A 19594-nucleotide genomic window follows, 5' to 3' on the forward strand; every position below is an offset into this window, starting at 1 on the left:
CTGCTTACCGGGCCAGGGTATGCACGCCCATAACCTTCCCTCGCGGGAGGCACCGTTGAGAGGCACAACAAAGGACCGAATCAAGACCTTCCCACAAGGTAAATGTGGCGCACTGAATAAACACCCGATTCAGTGGCACCATGATGTGATCAACATCATATTCAAGTTGAAATTAATCAAGTTTAACTTTGACAAAAACTTTTTATAAAATAACAATGATACTAAGCCATAACCATGCAACTAATCGACATGCAACGCAAACAACTCATAGACATGGATCAATCTTATCAACATAATTATCTTGCACTACTCAAGATCAAAACTTCTCTACTTATAACTCATTTTCATTATCAAGCAATATTTTTGTTAGTTCATCATTTAAATGAAAATATCACTTCATAAAAGAACAATCATTATTTACCATAGCAATATAACTAGTGCAAAATCTTATTCTACTTGACCAAACAAGTGCATGCATTTAACCAGTAACTAAAACAAGCATATCAAGCATGGTAAACTAACTAGCAATCAACAACACACACACACACACACACACACACACACACACATATATATATATCAAATTTTAAATGCAAATAAAAACTCATATTCAAGTAGAAAATCATAGATATTGAAATAACACCATCCAAATGCTAGTGTGGCTTGCCTTAGTGTAGAGGAGGATCACACCCCTCTTGGTTTGCTTCAAGACAAGCTTCTCCTTCTGAAAAGAATTTAGAACCACAAAAACAATTATCAAAAACTATTCTGAAATTTACCAGAAATTCTAGACAGCAAGGAAAAATCCACCTTTTGTGTGCTGCAAGAGCTTTCTGAAACAAAGACAATGCAAAAAGAATCAAATCATTTGGACTTATGGTTTAGAAATGGTGGCTGGTCAAAGTTTAGTCAAATTTATGAATAAATTTGAATTAAACAGAAATCCTGGGGGGTGACGTCGAAGGCGTAAAGCAAGAGTGCGCCTCCACTCGTACCGCTTTGGGCGCGAGTGGTGAGGTTGATGGGTGGGTCCCGCATGTCAGGAGAGAGAGGGGGAGAGCGAGATCAGAGAGGGGCGGCGTTTCGCCGGAGCTCACGCCGGCGACGAGGGGGTTTGGGGCTAGGCTAGAGGGATAGGATTGAAGCTGGGCTCATGGCGCTCCTGCCCATACCTGTGGCTTGGCTTGGGGTGGATGGAGCTGCTCGCGGTCGAGCTCGCAAGCCTCGGTGGCGGACGGGGTTCGCCGGAGTGGTTGAAGATGACGGCTAGGGGCGGCTCCGAGGGCTCAGCGGCGTCCAGGCAACACCAACAGACCCCAATGCCCCGCCCGAGCAGCTGCTTGAGCTCGAGAGGCACCGGAGAGTGGTGGCCTTGCTGCGGAGGTCGCCGGAGTTCTCTGGTCGGGGCGACGGCTAGAGGCCTGCCCGACCGAGTTGTGGCCCGTCTACGTGCTCGTGGAGGTGGTGAGGAGTGGTGCGTGGCTAGGAATCGAGGAGGGGGGCGCTATAAATAGCCGGAGCGAGGGGAGGGATGTGTCGCCGCCGGAGCCCTCTGGATGCGCAGCGAACGGCGACGAAAAGCTCCAGTGCGAGGGGGCAACCATACAGCGTCAACGCAGGAGCTGCCCGCGCTCGCAGATGAGCACAAGAGGCGGTGAAAGAAGCGGACAAGGGCACACACGCACTGTGGCTTTTGGCTGCGACATGCCCGTGTTTGCTGCGGCATCTCCGGCTTCGGCGAGCGCTAGGGAGAGGTCAAGGGCAATGGGTCGGGGCTGTAGGTGCGGCGCGGCAGGCGTCAGCGAGCGCTGGATCGAGCACGCGTAGAACAGAGAGGAAGGCGCCATCCAGAGCGCGTCGAGACGCTGCCAGGCACCGTGTCTTCATGCGGTCACCACGCTGGCATGGTCAAGACGACGCCCAAACGCTGCCAAACCTTGTCTACGCTCTAGTCCACGCAGTGTTTAGTCTAGGAAAGTTGATAGCTCATAGCCAGACCGACCAGACTTGACTCAACTAAGCTGGCAAGTTTCTGACCAGGAACTTGGTCGCCAAGTTAAGCAATTTCTAGAAGGTCATTAGGGCTGATCTCCTGGGGTTTAGGTTTTCTTAGGAGGGTGTTTAAGCTCAAGAAAGATCAGGGCCAAAAGATCAAGGAAAAATGCACTTGTTGTACAAACTAGAATTTTGGGCCAGAAGAGAAATGATTTTCTATAGCAAAAATATTACAAAACGTTATGCAATATTTTGCTTGGGAAGGTGTGCCAAGGTTCAAGGAATATTCAGGAATTATTTCATATTTTAGGAGCAAGAAAAAATGGGGTTGCTTTGGAGCACAAGTTTCTGAATTGAGTTTCAGAGAGAAAAATGAATATTTTTCTTTTGTCAAAAATATTCATTTGATTATTTTGGGGATTTATCAGAGGAATAAAGTTGAATGAGGATTAGATCGGTCACTTTGGTGAAAGTCAAGGATATGCCCAAGTGACAAGTCCATTTGAAATGATTCCAAAACCCAAATCAAAGCAAGGCAAAAACCAAGTCCGAAAACAGAGAGAAGGCAAGTCCGGAAAAAAAGAGAAAGCAAAATCCATGCTGTAACAAAACAGAAACTGGCACTGGGCTCTAGGTTAATAGGTTAGTCCCAAAAATCATATAAAATAGCATATAAATGCATATAAAACATCCTAGATGGATAATATAATAGCATGGAACAATCAAAAATTATAGATACATTGGAGACGTATCAAGCATCCCCATGCTTAATTCCTGCTCGTCCTCGAGTAGGTTAATGATAAAAACAGAATTTTTGATGTGGAATGCTACCTAACATATTCATCAATGTAATCTTCTCTATTGTGGCAAGAATATTCAGATCCATAAGATTCAAGACAAAAGTTTAATATTGACATAAAAACAATAATACTTCAAGCATACTAACCAAGCAATTATGTCCTCTCAAAATAACATAGCCAAAGAAAGCTCATCCCTACAAAATCATATAGTTTGGCCATGCTTCATTTTCGTCACACAAAATGCTCCCATCATGCACAACCCCGATGACAAGCCAAGCAATTGTTTCATACTTTAGTATTCTCAAACTTTTTCAACTTTCACGCAATACATGAGCGCGAGCCATGGACATAGCACTATAGGTGGAACAGAATATGATGATGGAGGTTGTGTGGAGAAGACAAAAAAGGCGAAAGTCTCACATCGATGCAGCTAATCAATGGGCTATGGAGATGCCCATCAATTGATGTCAATGCGAGGAGTAGGGATTGCCATGCAACGGATGCACTAGAGCTATAAATGTATGAAATCTCAACAAAAGAAACTAAGTGGGTGTGCATCCAACTTGCTTGCTCATGAAGACCTAGGGCATTTTGAGGAAGCCCATTATTGGAATATACAAACCAAGTTCTCTAATGAAAATTCCCACTAATATATGAAAGTGACAAAATAAGAGACTCTCTATCATGAAGATCATGGTGCTACTTTGAAACACAAGTGTGGAAAAAGGATAGTAACATTGTCCCTTCTCTCTTTTTCACTCATTTTTTGTTTCTTTTTGTTTTTGTTTTTTTGGCCTTCTCTTTTTTTGGCCTTCCTCTTTTTTTTCCTCACACAGGACAATGCTCTAATAATGATGATCATCACACTTCTATTTATTTACAACTCAAGAATTACAACTCGATACTAGAACAAAAATATGACTCTATATGAGTGCCTCCGGTGGTGTACCGGGATGTGCAATGATTCAAGAGTGACATGTATAAAAAATCATGAATGGTGGCTTTGCCACAAATACGATGTCAACTACATCATCATGCAAGGAAATATGACAATGATGAAGCGTGTCATAATAAACGGAACGGTGGAAAGTTGCATGGCAATATATCTCGGAATGGCTATGGAAATGCCATAATAGGTAGGTATGGTGGCTGTTTTGAGGAAGATATAAGGAGGCTTATGTGTGATAGAGTGTATCATATCACGAGGTTTGGATGCACCGGCGAAGTTTGCACCAACTCTCGAGGTGAGAAAGGGCAATGCACGGTACCGAAGAGGCTAGCAATGATGGAAGGGTGAGAGTGTGTATAATCCATGGACTCAACATTAGTAATAAAGAACTCACATACTTATTGCAAAAATCTACAAGTCATCAAAAACCAAGCACTACGTGCATGCTCCTAGGGGGATAGATTGGTAGGAAAAGACCATCGCTCGTCCCCGACTGCCACTCATAAGGAAGGCAATCAAAGAACACCTCATGCTTCAAATTTGTCACACAACGGTTACCATACGTGCATGCTACAGGACATGCAAACCTCAACACAAGTATTTCTCAATTTCACAATTACTCAACTAGCATGACTCTAATGTCACCATCTTCATATCTCAAAACAATCATCAAGTATCAAACTTCTCATAATATTCAATGCACTTTATATGAAAGTTTTTATTATACCCAACTTGGATGCCTATCATATTAGGACTAATTTTATAACCCAAGCAAATTACCATGTTGTTCTAAAAGACTCTCAAAATAATATAAGTGAAGCATGAGAGATAAATAGTTTCTATAAAATAATACCACCACCGTGCTCTAAAAGATATAAGTGAAGCACTAGAGCAAACGACAAACTACTGCGAAAGATATAAGTGAAGATCAATGAGTAGTTGAATAATTATGTAACTATGTGAAGACCCTCTAACATTTAAGAATTTCAGATCTTGGGATATTATTCAAACAGCAAGCAAAACTAAATAAAATAAAATGACGCTCCAAGCAAAACACATATCATGTGCTGAATAAAAATATAGCTCCAAGTAAAGTTACCGATGAACGAAGACGAAAGTGGGGATGCCATCCGGGGCATCCCCAAGCTTAGGCTCTTGGTTGTCCTTCAATATTACCTTGGGGTGCCTTGGGCATCCCTAATCTTAGGCTCGTGCCACTCCTTATTCCATAGTCCATCGAATCTTTACCCAAAACTTGAAAACTTCACAACACAAAACTTAACAGAAAACTCGTAAGCTCCGTTAGTATAAGAAAATAAATCACCACTTAGGTATTGTTGTGAACTCATTCTAAATTCATATTGGTGTAATATCTACTGTATTACAACTTCTCTATGGTTCATACCCTCCGATAATACTCATAGATTCATCAAAATAAGCAAACAACACATAGAAAATAGAATTTTTCAAAAACAGAACAGTCTGTAGCAATCTGGATGTTTCGAATACTTCGGTCACTCCAAAAATTCTGAAACATTAGGACGACCAGGATAAAAAGCATATTGATCTACTGCAGTTGGAATTGGTATTTTATCGCTCTCTGGTTAAAAATGATAATTATTCTCGTGAGCGCATACTTTCTGTTTTTATCAGCAAGATCAAACAACAATCACCCAAGAAGATCCTAAAGGCTTTACTTGGCACTTTATTCAAACAAAAACTATAAAACATGATTACTACAGTATCTTAATCATGTGGGCACACAAAAACAGTAGGGGTAAATATTGGGTTGTCTCCCAACAAGCGCTTTTCTTTAGTGCCTTTCTAGCTAGGCATGACGATTTCAATGATGCTCACATAAAAAATAAGAATTGAAACATAGAGAGAGAATCATGAAGAATATGACTAACACATTTAAGCCTAACCCACTTCCTATGCATAGGTATTTTGTGAGCAAACAATTTATGGGAACAAGAATCAACTAGCATAGGAAAGCAAAACAAGCATAACTTCAGGATTTTAAGCACATAGAGAGGAAACTTGATATTATTGCAATTCCTACAAACAAATATTCCTCCCTCATAATAATTTTCAGTAGCATCATGAATGAATTCAACAATATAAACATCACATAAAGCATTCTTTTCATGATCTACAAGCATAGAATTTTTACTACTCTCCACATAAGTAAAATTCTTCTCATTCGGAATAGTGGGAGTATCATAATAAACTCGAATACTATAAATTGTTTCCATATTAAAAGAGTAATGTTCAGAAAAAGGGTAATCATAATCATGACAAGTTTTATAAATATAATCATCACTACTTTTTATAGCATAAGTGTCATCACAATAATCATCATAAGTAGCAACTTTGTTCTCATCATACTCAATTGAAACCTCTTCCAAGATAGTGGAATCATTACTAAATAAAGTCATGATCTCTCCAAATCCACTTTCATAATTGTCACAATAAGATTCAACACCCTCCAAAATAGTGGGATCATTACTTCCTAAAGTTGACACTCTTCCAAACCCACTTTCATCAATATAATCATCATAAGCAGGAGGCATGCTATCATCATCATAAATTTGCATATCAAAACATGGGGGACTAAAAATATCATCTTCATTAAACATAGCATCCCCAAGCTTGGTACAAACATTAATTGCAGCAAATAAATTCTCAAACATGTCATTCTCATCAAACATAGCATCCCCAAGCTTGGGCCTTTTCATATCATAAGCATAATCACTCTCATCATTAATAGTATGGATAGCACCAATATTATAGCAACTATTATCATCACAATGAGTAGTAGGAGCAACATCATTTGAGAGGGATGCCTTTTTACCTTTGCTTCTCCGTCTTTTATTTTTCTTCTTCGCATCATGTGTGGGTTTAATCCTCTTTTTGGAGCTCCTTATTAATGAGATTGGTTGAATAGAAGGCTCCTCCTTGTTACCTGATTCATCATAAGAAAGAATAGGAGGATATTAGGAAATCTCTGCCCTTTCATTAGTATTCTCTTCATGTTCTATTTGTTTTCTTGTCTTTATGTAATTTTCAATATAAGGATTTTCAATGCAATTCACCGCACAATACATATAAATTTCCTCTAGATCAAAATCAAGAACTTTAGTTATATGTTTCATTTCCTCGTAACCCACAAGCAAACTAAGTTCATTATGATGCGCAAGGGAAATCAAGTCATCACAATTTTTGAACACGATTCGATCATGAAACAATTTGCATTGGATATTTAAATGACCACGTTCATTGCAAAGTTCACAAGGATGGCTAAGAAAATTTAAAGTTTCAGCACAAACATCTAGCCTTTCTTGCAACCATTTAGTTTCTAAATACTTATGCCTCTTGCAAAATCTATCTTCCCTATTTGGTGTGTACTTGCAAACTCTATGCACTCCACAAAAATTGACATGCTTATAAGAGACATTTTCATCATGACTAGTGCAACCATCATTAGTACTATGGATATTCAAAGAGTTCGTACTAACAACATTGCAATCATGCTCAGCATTCAAATATTTAGTGCCAAACATTTTAATGCATTCTTCTTCTAACACTTTGGCACAATTATCGGAATCCTTATTTTCATGAAAGATATTAAAAAGATGAAGCATATGAGGCATCCTCAATTTCATTTTTTTTAGTTTTCTTTTATAAACTAAACTAGTGATAAAACAAGAAACTAAAAGATTCAATTGCAAGATCTAAAGATATACCTTCAAGCACTCACCTCCCTGGCAACGGCGCCAGAGAAGAGCTTGATGTTTACTACACAACCTTCTTCTTGTAGACGTTGTTGGGCCTCCAAGTGCAGAGGTTTGTAGGACAGCAGCAAATTTCCTCAAGTGGATGACCTAAGGTTTATCAATCTGTGGGAGGCGTAGGATGAAGATGGTCTCTCTCAAACAACCCTGCAACCAAATAGCAAAGAGTCTCTTGTGTCCCCAACACACCCACTACAATGGTAAATTGTATAGGTGCACTAGTTCGGCGAAGAGATGGTGATACAAGTGCAATATGGATGGTAGATATAGGTTTTTGTAATCTAAAAATATGATAAAAGTGAGCGAAAACAGTATTGCAATGCGTTGAAACAAGGCCTAGGGTTCATACTTTCACTAGTGCAAGTTCTCTCAACAAGGATAACATAATTAGATCATATAACTATCCCTCAACATGCAACAAAGAGTCACTCCAAAGTCACTAATAGCGGAGAACAAACGAAGAGATTATTGTAGGGTACAAAACCACCTCAAAGTTATCCTTTCTGATCGATCTATTCAAGAGTCTGTAGTAAAATAACACGAAGCTATTCTTTCCGTTCGATCTATCATAGAGTTCGTACTAGAATAACACCTTAAGACACAAATCAACCAAAACCCTAATGTCACCTAGATACTCCAATGTCACCTCAAGTATCCGTGGGTATGATTATACGATATGCATCACATAATCTCATCTATTCAAACCAACACAAAGTACTTCAAAGAGTGCCCCAAAGTTTCTACCGGAGAGTCAAGACGAAAACGTGTGCCAACCCCTATGCATAAGTTCACAAGGTCACTGAACCCGCAAGTTGATCACCAAAACATACATCAAGTAGATCACGTGAATATCCCATTGTTACCACAGATAAGCACATGCAAGACATACATCAAGTGTTCTCAAATCCTTAAAGACTCAATCCGATAAGATAACTTCAAAGGGAAAACTCAATCCATTACAAGAGAGTAGAGGGGGAGAAACATCATAAGATCCAACTATAATAGCAAAGCTCGCGATACATCAAGATCGTGTCGAATCAAGAACACGAGAGAGAGAGAGAGAGATCAAACACATGGCTACTGGTACATACCCTCAGCCCCGAGGGTGAACTACTCCCTCCTCGTCATGGAGAGCGTCGGGATGATGAAGATGGCCACCGGTGAGGGATCCCCCCTCCGACAGGGTGCCGAAATAGGGTCCGATTGGTTTTTGGTGGCTACAGAGGCTTGCGGCGGCGGAACTCCCGATCTAGGTTATGTTCTGGAGGTTTGGGTATTTATAGGAATTTTTGGCGTCGGGAACAAGTCAGGGGGGTCTCCGAGTCGTACACGAGATAGGGGGCGCGCCCAGGGGTTAGGGCGCACCCCCCACCATCGTGGACGGCTCGGGACTCTTCTGGCCCAACTCTTTTACTCCGGGGGCTTCTTTTGGTCCATAAAAAATCATCAAAAATTGGCACGTCAATTGGACTCTGTTTGGTATTCCTTTTCTATAAAACTCAAAAACAAGGGAAAAACAGAAACTGGCACTGGGCTCTAGGTTAATAGGTTAGTCCCAAAAATCATATAAAATAGCATATAAATGCATATAAAACATCCTAGATGGATAATATAATTGCATGGAACAATCAAAAATTATAGATACGTTGGAGACGTATCACGCCATCGATTTTTGAGCACTACGACAGGGACCGCAGGAACGTCAGAATGAACTGGGAGTTCTAAAGATAAAGTCTTACCTGGAACGAGGCAGTGGCGCTGTTGGGAAACATGGAAGACCGGATGCACTTGAGATTGCGCTGGGAGGTCCAGTTTGTACGCCACTTCATTGATCTTGGTGATGATTTTGAACGGGCCTTAATACTTGAATTACAGCTTGTGATTGGCGCGTCGTGCAACTGAGGTCTGGATATATGGCTGTAGCTTCAAGTATACAGAGTCACCAACCTCGAATGCTCGATGTGATTTGCGTTTGTCCGCTTGAGCTTTCATGTGTTGTTGGGCTCGATGAAGGTGCTGCTGAAGAAGGTCTTGGATCACGGCGCGCTCGTCGAGCCAAGTTTGCAAGGCAGGCACCGCACATTCGGCGGTGTTTGTGATGCCCCAATGCCGCGGCTCGTGCCCGAACATGGCCTTGAAAGGAGACATTCCAATGCTTGAATGGTGGGAAGAATTGTACCAAAACTGGGCGAGAGGGATCCAGTAGCTCTAACGGCGCGGGCATGCATGCATAGAACACCGTAGGTAAGTCTCGACGCACTGGTTGGCGCGTTCGGTCTGCCCATCCGTGTGTGGATGGTTGGCTGTGCTCATGCGTAACTCAGTGTCGACATACTTGAACAGCTCGCGCCAGAACATGCTGGTGAACACCGGGTCACAGGTCTGAAATAATGGCCCCTGGGAGTTCATGGATGCTGTAGATGATGTTCATATAGAGCAGAGCCATCTTGGATGCAGTATACGGGTGGGAGAGAGGAAGAAAATGAGCAAACTTGGTGCGCTTGTCGACCACCACCCATAAGCAGTTGAATTTACCAGATTGTGGGAGTCCGGCGATGAAATCCGTGGTGATCATATCCCATGGTTGTTGAGGGATTGGCAGGGGTTCCATGAGTCCAGGGGACGCTGCTCTATCAGGCTTGGCTTGTTGACAAACGGGGCAGTAGCGCACATAGTGGAGTACTTGAATCTTCATTTTGGGCCATGCGAACAGGCGGCGGATGCGCCGGAAAGTAGCAGGGAATCCAGAGTGTCCTCCTACCAGGCTGTCATGGAATGCAGCCATGATTTCTGTTGGATTGCCGTGGATCCCCCGAGCCAGATGCGCCCGCGGAAGCGCAGAATGTCGTTCTGGAGTGTGAAACGCCCTTTGGGGTCCTCTCTGATGGCCAGCTGCTCGAGCAATTTTTGCGCCTGTGGGTTGCAGTTGTAACTGGACATCGCGTCTTCGAGCCAACTGGGTTGACAGGAAGTGACGCAAGCAACGTTGCAGTTGGTTTGGAGCATGAGAGGGCATCAGCTGTTGTGTTCTCGGTGCCCTTCTTGTATCTGATTGTGTGATGCAAACCCAGGAGTTTGGCAAATGTCCGTTGTTGCCAGGGTGTTGTTAGTCGTTGCTCTTCAAGGTGGATCAGGATTTTCTGGTCTGTACGGATGATGAACTCACTGTGCTGCAGGTATGGACGCCATTTCTCCACTGCCACCACGATTGCAAGGTACTCTTTCTCATAGGTGGAGAGGCCTTGGTACCTCGGACCCAAACTTTTGCTCATGAATGCAATGGGATGGCCATCCTGCTGTAGCACGGCGCCAATGCCCTTGTCACAAGCGTCTGTCTCATCACAAAGGTCTTGGTGAAATTTGGCAGGGCTAGGATTGGAGCTGAGGTGAGCTGCTGCTTCAACAACTCAAACGCCTGCGCTGTGTTGTCCGTCCAAACAAACGGGGCCCCCTTCTTCAAGAGATTGAAAAGAGGTCTGGTGATGATGCTGAACCCGCGAACGAAACCTGCGGTAGTAACCCTCCATTCCCAAGAAACGGTGGACCTCCCTGGCGTCCTGCGGTGTGGGCCATGACTGGACCGCCTGTACTTTGTTGGGCTCTGTAGAGACAACCTTATCGCTGATCACATGGCCCGGGTACGATAGCTGTCGTTGCCCAAACTCGCATTTGCTGATCTTCACCTTCCACTGATCCCTGTGAAGGAGCTGGAGGACTTGTCGCAAGTGATCGAGATGCTCTTCCCACGTCTTGCTGAAGATGAGGATGTCGTCGAAGAATAGGAGGACATAGTGCCGTAGCAAAGTGTAAAATGTGTTTGTCATCGCTCCCAAGAAGGTTGCTGGGCCACCCGCCAATCCAAACGACAAAACCTTGAACTCATAATGCTCTGTGTGTGTTTGAAATGTTGTTTTGAATTCCTCTCCTTCCGCAAGCCTGATCTGATGGTAGCCCGCTCGCAGGTCGAGCTTAGTGAACCAAGCTGCTCCATGCAGCTCATCCAACAGTTCTTCTATGATGGGGATGGGGAATTTGTTGACGCATGTCATTGCATTGAGGTGTCTGTAATCGATGCAGAGACGCCACGTCCCATCTTTCTTCTTAACTAGAATTGTTGGTGATGCAAAACTGCTTCGGCTTTGTTGGATGACTCCGGACTGCAGCAGCTCCTCCACTTGCCTTCCGATCTCTGACTTATGCTCGGGCTTGTGCTGATAGGGGCGAATATTGACAGGTTGGGCTCCGGGCATGAGGGGAATTTTATGGTAACAGGCGCGGCGCGGTGGCAGTCATGTAGGTTCACCAAAAACGTCTTGGAATTCTATCAACAGTTGCTGCAATTCTGGTGGTGGTGTCGGTTTGCTTTGTTGTTCGTCAGCTACTGGATACAGGAGAGAAATATGCAGCAGCGAGCCCTAGTGGTACAAGTTCTGCAGCTGGAGACTGGTGATCAGATAGCAAGTGGATGAATTGGCTTCGTGGCCGAACAGATGGGCCGGCCCCAGCGGTGTTGGTATCTGAATAACCTTGTTCCTCCAGTCCACTGTCATGGGACTATGTTGTTCTAGCCAGTCCATCCCTAGGATGACGTCGTATGTTCCCAGGAGAAGAACCTTCATGTCAGTGGTAAAATCCTGCCCTTGTGATGACCATTGACAGCCAGATATACTCGCGGAGCAGGTGAGCTCACCGCCGTCAGCGACGCGTACACGGCATTGTTGGCAAAGTGGAATCACCCCGGATAACTGATCGGCCAGCCGTTGGTCGATGAAGGATGTAGAGCTGCCGCTGTCCACCAACATAAGGACCTCATGCCCTTGGATGGATGCGAGAAGTTGGAATGCCTTGGTGGAAACGCTGTCGTCCAGCGCTGCTCATGAGATAGCCATGACGGAGTCAGTCAGCGGCTCGGTGGCATTGTGGCCGATTGCCGCGTCGATGCCGAAGAGTTCCAGCATCTCTTCGACCACATGGAGCTGCACGGTGGGGGGCAGACGTGCTCATGGCCCCAGCGCTCGCCGCACTTGAAGCACATGCCACGGGCGCGCCTATAGTCTCGGAGCGCCTTGATTTTGGTGTTGTCGGCGCGCGTGGCTTCCATGCCATCACGGTTCGTCGCTGTCATTGTAGTCGTTGATGCCCCCGATCGCGCCGGAGGTGGAGGTGGTGGCAGGGGCAATGGCAGCCCCGTGCGCGCGGACGCGTCCTGCGCCCCGTGGGAGTTGTGCGCCGTCCCTTCAGCCACTTCCTCCTGGAGAAGTACCAGGGCGCACGCCGTATCCAAGTCCGGCGGTCGCTGAACTAGCACCACCGCGTGGATATCCTTCCGGAGCCCCTCCACAAAGCGAGTGAGAAAATAGAACGGATGAATTGTGTGAGAATAAGAGCTAAGATGATTGATAATTGATTCAAACTGCTCAATATAATCTGCCACTGTTGGTGTTTGTCGCACAGTATAAAACTGGCAAATCAATGTTTGGTGGCAATCGCGGCCGAAGCGCTTACAGAGAAGTGCAGTAAACGATTCCCAATCGAATTCTGCAAGTCGTTTCTGGATGGACTGCAACCAGATGGATGCTGAACCAGAGAAGTTCAATGTAGCCATGGGGACCCAGAACGATGGTAGAATAGCAAACATGGAGAAGTACTGCTCGCAAATGGTTTTCCACAGTTTCGGATTGTCTCCGGTGAACTGAGGAAATTGGATGGATGGGTGCGCCTGACCCAACCCACTGAGCAACTGGCTAGCATGCGCATACGGAGATAGAACGGGAGGTGAGGACAGGCCGTCGTACTAGCCGTTTGCCGGGGGCGGTGGCGGCGTCTGGAAGGACCCCACCGGGGGACCCCGTGGGATGGTGTAGAAGCCGCGGCCATCGGGCCCTTGTGGAGCTTGCGCCACGCCAGGCGCGGTCCCCGCATGGGTGTCGGCCGTCACAGGTGGGAGATTGGTCGGTGCAGGCGCTTGGATCATCACGCCCTCCACGCGAGGTGGCGGGGGCGCGAGTTGTAGAGCCGCCACCGTATCGCTCAAATCGGCGACACGCCTCTCGAGATCGGGCCGCCACGCCACAAGATCGTCGACCTTGACATTGGATGCTTGGATCACTACGGTGTGTTCCTTCAGGGTGGTGTCGAGCCGCTCCAAGAACGACTGGACAGCAGGATCCATGACGACGAGGTGGGCGCGGGCTTGAGTCAGGGATCTGGTTTCGATGAACTGCACCAGATCGACGCGGGGGAAGTGGTGGTGGTGGTCTCTGATACTAGATGTAAGGGATGAGATGGTGGTGACGATAATGGCACTCGATTCACTCTCACTAGCCCGGATTAACAGGTTCGATTATAACAGAGGAGTACAAGATGAAGAACAGGAAGGGGATTAGGGTTAGGGTAGCCGCCGCCGTTGCCTTGATCCTCTAGATACTCATTCCTCTGGTGGCGATGCCCTTAAGTAGTGGCCTGGTGGCTGGGCCTCACCGCACCCATGTTGGCCCAGTTACTCGCGGGTTGGGCCTCTTGTTCCTGATGGGCCTGGTGGGCGAGCCTGGCGAGCCCCTGGGCTGTGGGTCCTCCTTGTCAGCCTGGTCATGGGAATCAAGGATGCTGACACTATTAAAAACAATTCTTCAGAAAATTATCCAAGGCTGGGGGGCAGCGCCCCCCTGGCCTCAACATAGCTACAACACTGCACGGGAGTAGCTTTTGAGGAGGTTCGTTTACAAAGGCCGGCAGGTCATCACCAAGGCCCTCCACATAAAACTACGACTTGTGCCACTCCCGAACGGATTTTGGGAGGTCGAAGAAAAGAAGGTGGAGTTAAGGGGAAGTTGCAGGATGGCACCCCCAAGGTCGCAGACGGCGCCTTCGTTCGATTGAACGCGGACCTGGAAGAAGTAGCGAAACAGGTCAAAATGTGGGGCTATCCCAAGATAACATTCACATAAAGTGATGAAATTGGCGATATGCAGAACCCCGTTGTGCGGAATATGGTTGAGTTGGCATCCAAGAAAATGCAGGAGGCCACACACGAAGGGATGAATAGGGAAGCTGAGCCCCGCCCGAAGTAGCCTGAGCACAAGATGTGTTTGTTCGCATGGGGCTCTGGTGGAACCTCCCCGTTTGGAGTTCGCACCTTTAGATCTGTGGGCATGGAAAGGTTGTCCTTATACCCATTAATATCGCCCTCTGTTGCCACAGACGGAAACCACTTTCCTGTGGATTTAGGCGCAGCGCGCCCTGGTCTCGCTCCTCCTTTGGGGGTGGCCCTCTTACTCTTTCCGCCGGCGGACCTAGAGGGAGGCTTCAAACCCGAGATCTGCCTCCGTCCCTCACTTCTCTTCTTGGCCATCGGCAACGAGAAAACATGAGCAAAGGGAACAAATCGGCGACGCAACGGAAGGCTTGAAACGAGCAAGGAGGTGAAAGCCAGAATGAGGTAGGGTTTTGAAACCCTAAGTTTTCCTCTTCTTATAAAACGTCCGAACCCGAGGCTCCGTCCGCCCACAGCGGAAGCGACAACCTTTTTTTGCCTTTGGAGAGTTTTTATCTTTCCCCTTTTTGTAGAAAACGAAGGCGAAAATCACGGCGAGGTCCTCTTTTTAAACCCGTTGTGGGAGTATCGTCCGCGCCGAATCAATATTCAAGAGGTGCCTGATCCCTTGGGCGGGTCGAACTTGGAAGCCATCCATGTTCTCGAGAGACAAGATAACAAAGGAGCCTGTCAGAGGTCTCGCGACCCTCATTGCGACCTCCAGCACGCTCGGGGGCTACTAACGGAGTCCTATACCGGGGGTGGCTAATGCCAAGGAGCCCGACCTCATCAGCTACAAGGGGGCCTAACGGGCCCATGGTGTCACAATAACCCTAGGAGACCAGACAACCTCCTTGACGCCCAAGACTAGAGGGCGGCGGCGCCCCATATCGCATCCAGCATGTAAACCCTAGGCCTCTCCTGTCTATATAAATGGAGGTCTAGGGTTCCTCCTGATCATCCATCCTCATATAGGACAAATCTCGGTAGCAACATTATACACCATTGTAACCCCTCGCGCGAGGTATCTCTCCACTATGAATAACCAAAACCAGCAGGACGTAGGGTATTACTCTCCGGAGGCCTGAACCTGGATAAACCTCTCATGTGACCTCTAGTTCATGACTTCCAGCTGCGCTTGGGCCCCTACCGAGGGATCTGACGAAAATATGCTCCATCAGCTATCGATCTGAAGGCGGGCCACTGATCCTTCTTGACCACACAATAGGACCTGCATGGGCCACCTATGTCGGTAATAAAGCTGGCAGATATCGGGTAGGGGGTCTCGAGTTGTTGATCTAGAATCGATGGTGAACAGGAGACAAGGGACACGATCTTTACCTAGGTTTGGGCCCTCTCGAAGAGGTAAAAGCCTACATCCTGTTTGATTGTATTGATGATGGAGTATCGAGTACATGATGATTTACCTCGAGATCGTGTGTTGTGTTCTAAACACTAAGGTAGGTAATTGTGATTGTCCCTCTATGGAGTAAACTCCGTGGTTTATATAGGCACCGGGTTCATCTAGGGTTACACATGGTCAGTTGCCAACTAGGAATAAACACGCGGATAGCTAGGGTAGTCCTTGAAGTACACGCCAAGTCTTCGGTAGAGTCCATCTTGATCACGCCCGGGTTCTAGGCTTGTGAGATCGGCGGGCCATATGCTTGGCCCATGGACTGTGGGCCAACTAGGTTGGTACCCCTTAGTCCAGGACACCGTCACCTTGGTAGCAGGACTTTGAATTGAGCCTCACAGAGTCAACAAAAGACGCTAGATTGCACTGGATAGGTCACTAGAGAAGAGGGCGTTGGAGCGTGGACCTAAACAGTGATGTTCTCTACCTCAAGTCCGGATCTGGCGTTCAGCGGCAGGGGCGACTTATGTTCATGTTTTTTCTCTAGGTAGTATATGTGTCTAGTTTGGGGTGGCAAGGCGGCGGCGTTGTCCGAGTATAGGAATAGTGTTTGTTCTGCCCTATCCCGTTCCATTGGTGTGCTTATCATCGGCAGAGGGCGTGTGAAGGTGTGCCTTCGGAGGATCATTTGGGATCCGGTCGGTTTTGCGCTCCGTGGATCCATCTGGATTCGACCAGCACTCATAGTCTTTGGAGTTTGTACTTACCCTTTTCGGTGTTTTCTTCTTTGGGGTGACGATTTGATAAGTAGACCACGACTATTGGCATCTTTTGCTCATCGATGTTCGTGACTGTTGCTTCCATAAGCTTATGGGTTTAAACAAGTTTCATCTGCCATGATGGAGGCCTAGAGGCGGCAACAATTTTTGCTCATGGTGTGCCGCCGGTGGATGCAGGAGGAAGAAGATTTCAACAACTCTAAGAATTTGGATGTATTTTTGTGTTTCTTGTAAGAGTGTGTTTGTAAGGAAATGTGATACTTGATATGTTTCGTAGAGAGAGGTCTACGTCGGCGACATTAATCCTAGTTGCCACCCATCTACTTCCCCTCTCGCTGCCACCAACGCGTGTCATCGGGTAAAGACCGTGCGATGTCGGCACTGGCGGGGAGGTCCTAATCGGGGGGAGAGAGGCCATCCTACATGTGGGGACGTTGGAGCCCTGTGGTGGGATGGCGAAGGAGATGTATGCTCGAGTGGCGGTCTTTGTCAGATGGTGCTCGACAATGACTTTGGTGATACAGCGCGGCGATCTTCAACGGTGGCCCGGCCTACCTAGGTCACCGAAGAAGAGGGAGTCGGTGCATGGTCCTGAACGTCGGCGAGGTCGACATCTCACTCGGACCTGTCGTGCAGCGGCATGGACAGGGTTTTCCAAGTTTTCTTTAGTGAGTCTTCGAGTTTGATTTTTTGGAAAGGGGGGGCTAGGCGGCGATGCTGATCTAGTGTAGGAGTATTGATCACCCCGCTCTTTCCCAGTTTTGTTGGTGTGTTTATCACCGCGGCTAAGGGCATGTGGTGCCTTGGTTTAGGTTTTTGGTGGATGCATCTGGATTCGGCCGGCTTTCATGATCTCCAAAGTTAGCACATGCCCTAATCGGTCTTTGGTGGATGCATCTCGATTTGACCCGCTTTCATGATCTCCAAACTTTGTACATGCCCTAATCGGCGTTTTCTTCTCATGGGCCACGACATGCTTTCGCTGATCATGGCAGCCGGCATCTCCTGGTTTGCATCGACAACTTCCCAACCACTGCTTCTACTAGTTCTTATTACGTTTAAAAGAGTTTGCTCCATCAGTTTAAAATGCACAGTTATTAATAAGGACTTAACTTTCGCATAATTTAGCAAATGTCAAGATGGCCGAGTTGGTCTAAGGCGCCAGTTTCAGGTACTGGTCCGAAAGGGCGTGGGTTCAAATCCCACTCTTGACACAATTATTTTGTTTTTATCTGCCTTTGCTTGTTTCGGAATCATAACTACTACAGTAAAAAAAAATTAAAACAGTTAAATGGACTAGCTTTTTATGCGAACCAACCAAAGGTTTCATCTCCATTCTGAACAAATTAGAGTGGCGATGGAGTTGCTTATACTTACAGCACGATTGATTCCCGTTCTGAAACTGTAGACATGCTGTGCAGGCAAGGTTGGCTCATGCTTCGGATATGGTCGGTATACAGAGGATTCAGACTACGCCACAAAGGCACAGTAACAGCTGATGGATATACCAGACAATACTCCCTCAGCGTCAAAAAAAAAAACGAAAACCCGTCTTATATTAACTTACAGAGATGGTATGAGATTAGGAAAGCAGAACAGCTTAAACCTTCGGTAGAAAAAGAAATATTGAATTAGAAATGCATCAGCACCGATCTCGCCTAGTGCATCGGATCAGATTGACAACACTAAAATATAAACACCGACAGTAACTTGGCAGCAGCAGGAGTAAATTAGTAAAAAAAAGAAAAGAAATCATGAATTACATATTCAAAAAAAAGCAGAACAGCTTAAACCTTCAGTAAATGTCTCTTGTAATTTCTCTAGCAACGGACGGAGCAATCTTGTTATCACTTTCAGTTATTCTTCTTGTTTGGATACTTTACAAGAAGCTCAAACCAAGCCACAAGACATTATCACAAAATTCAATTGCTGATGACCACTACAAGAGAATCCCGTATCAAGTATTATTGAGAGGAACTAACGAATTTTCAGAAGACAACTTGCTTGGGAGAGGAAGTTATGGAGCGGTTTATAAGTGCGTCTTGGACAATGAGGAAAGAACATTGGCTGTCAAAGTGTTTAATCTTGGTCAATCTAGGTATTCCAAGAGTTTTGAGACTGAATCTGAGGCCATGAGAAGGATACGGTATCGTTGTCTCGTGAAGATCATTACCTCTTGTTCAAGCATCAAGCACCAAGGTCAAGAGTTCAAGGCATTAGTTTTTGAGTTCATGCCCAATGGTAACTTGGCTGGTTGGATTCATCCAAAATCTCAAGAGCCTGCTACAAGCAACACACTCAGCCTTGCCCAGAGACTTGATATTGGTGCCGATATTGTGGACGCAGTAGAATATCTGCACAACTACTGTCAACCATCAGTAATCCATTGCGACCTTAAGCCAAGCAACATTCTTCTTTCTGACAACATGAGTGCCCGAGTTGGAGACTTTGGCATATCAAGGATCCTTCAAGAAAATACAAGCGGGGTAATGCAAAATTATATAGCTATAGGCTATGTTGCTCCAGGTGACTGAAATTCTTTCAATATTACTATCTTTTATTTTTCACTCAAATATGGCATGCTGTCCACAAAACTTTGCATAATTGTAGAGTATGGAGAGGGCTCTGTGGTATCCACTCATGGTGATATTTATAGTCTTGGCATATTGCTGCTTGAGATGTTTAACGGAAGAAGCCCAACAGATGAAACGTTTGGGGATTCATTGGATCTACATAAATTTGTCGAGGATGCTCTTCTGGATAGAACCTTGGAGATAGCTGACCCAACAATCTGGCTGCATGGAGAACCAAAGGATGATATGACAAGTAGTTGAATCCAGGAGTGCTTGGTTTCTGTCTTCAGGCTTGGCATATCCTGCTCAAAGAC

General features: G+C 45.8%; 1 protein-coding gene and 1 non-coding gene across 2 annotated transcripts; one reads left to right on the top strand and one right to left on the bottom strand.

Moving 5' to 3' along the window:
• Positions 1 to 11953: 11953 nt before the first annotated feature.
• On the bottom strand, positions 11954 to 12340 carry LOC141042652 (uncharacterized). The gene has a single exon (XM_073511513.1). The coding sequence runs from the start codon at positions 12338 to 12340 to the stop codon at positions 11954 to 11956; it is 387 nt and encodes a 128-aa protein (XP_073367614.1).
• A 5500-nt stretch (positions 12341 to 17840) lies between these two features.
• Positions 17841 to 17921, top strand: TRNAL-CAG (transfer RNA leucine (anticodon CAG)). Its single transcript has one exon. It is a non-coding gene; the product is annotated as a tRNA-Leu (tRNA).
• The last annotated feature ends 1673 nt before the right edge of the window (positions 17922 to 19594 follow it).

This window comes from Aegilops tauschii, chromosome 3, assembly GCF_002575655.3.
Source record: "Aegilops tauschii subsp. strangulata cultivar AL8/78 chromosome 3, Aet v6.0, whole genome shotgun sequence".
NCBI classification, from domain to species: domain Eukaryota; kingdom Viridiplantae; phylum Streptophyta; class Magnoliopsida; order Poales; family Poaceae; genus Aegilops; species Aegilops tauschii.

What these genes read in the sequence shown, in the direction of transcription:
- LOC141042652 (XM_073511513.1), bottom strand. Translation starts at nt 12,340, where the DNA reads ATGTTGGTGGACAGCGGCAGCTCTACATCCTTCATCGACCAACGGCTG.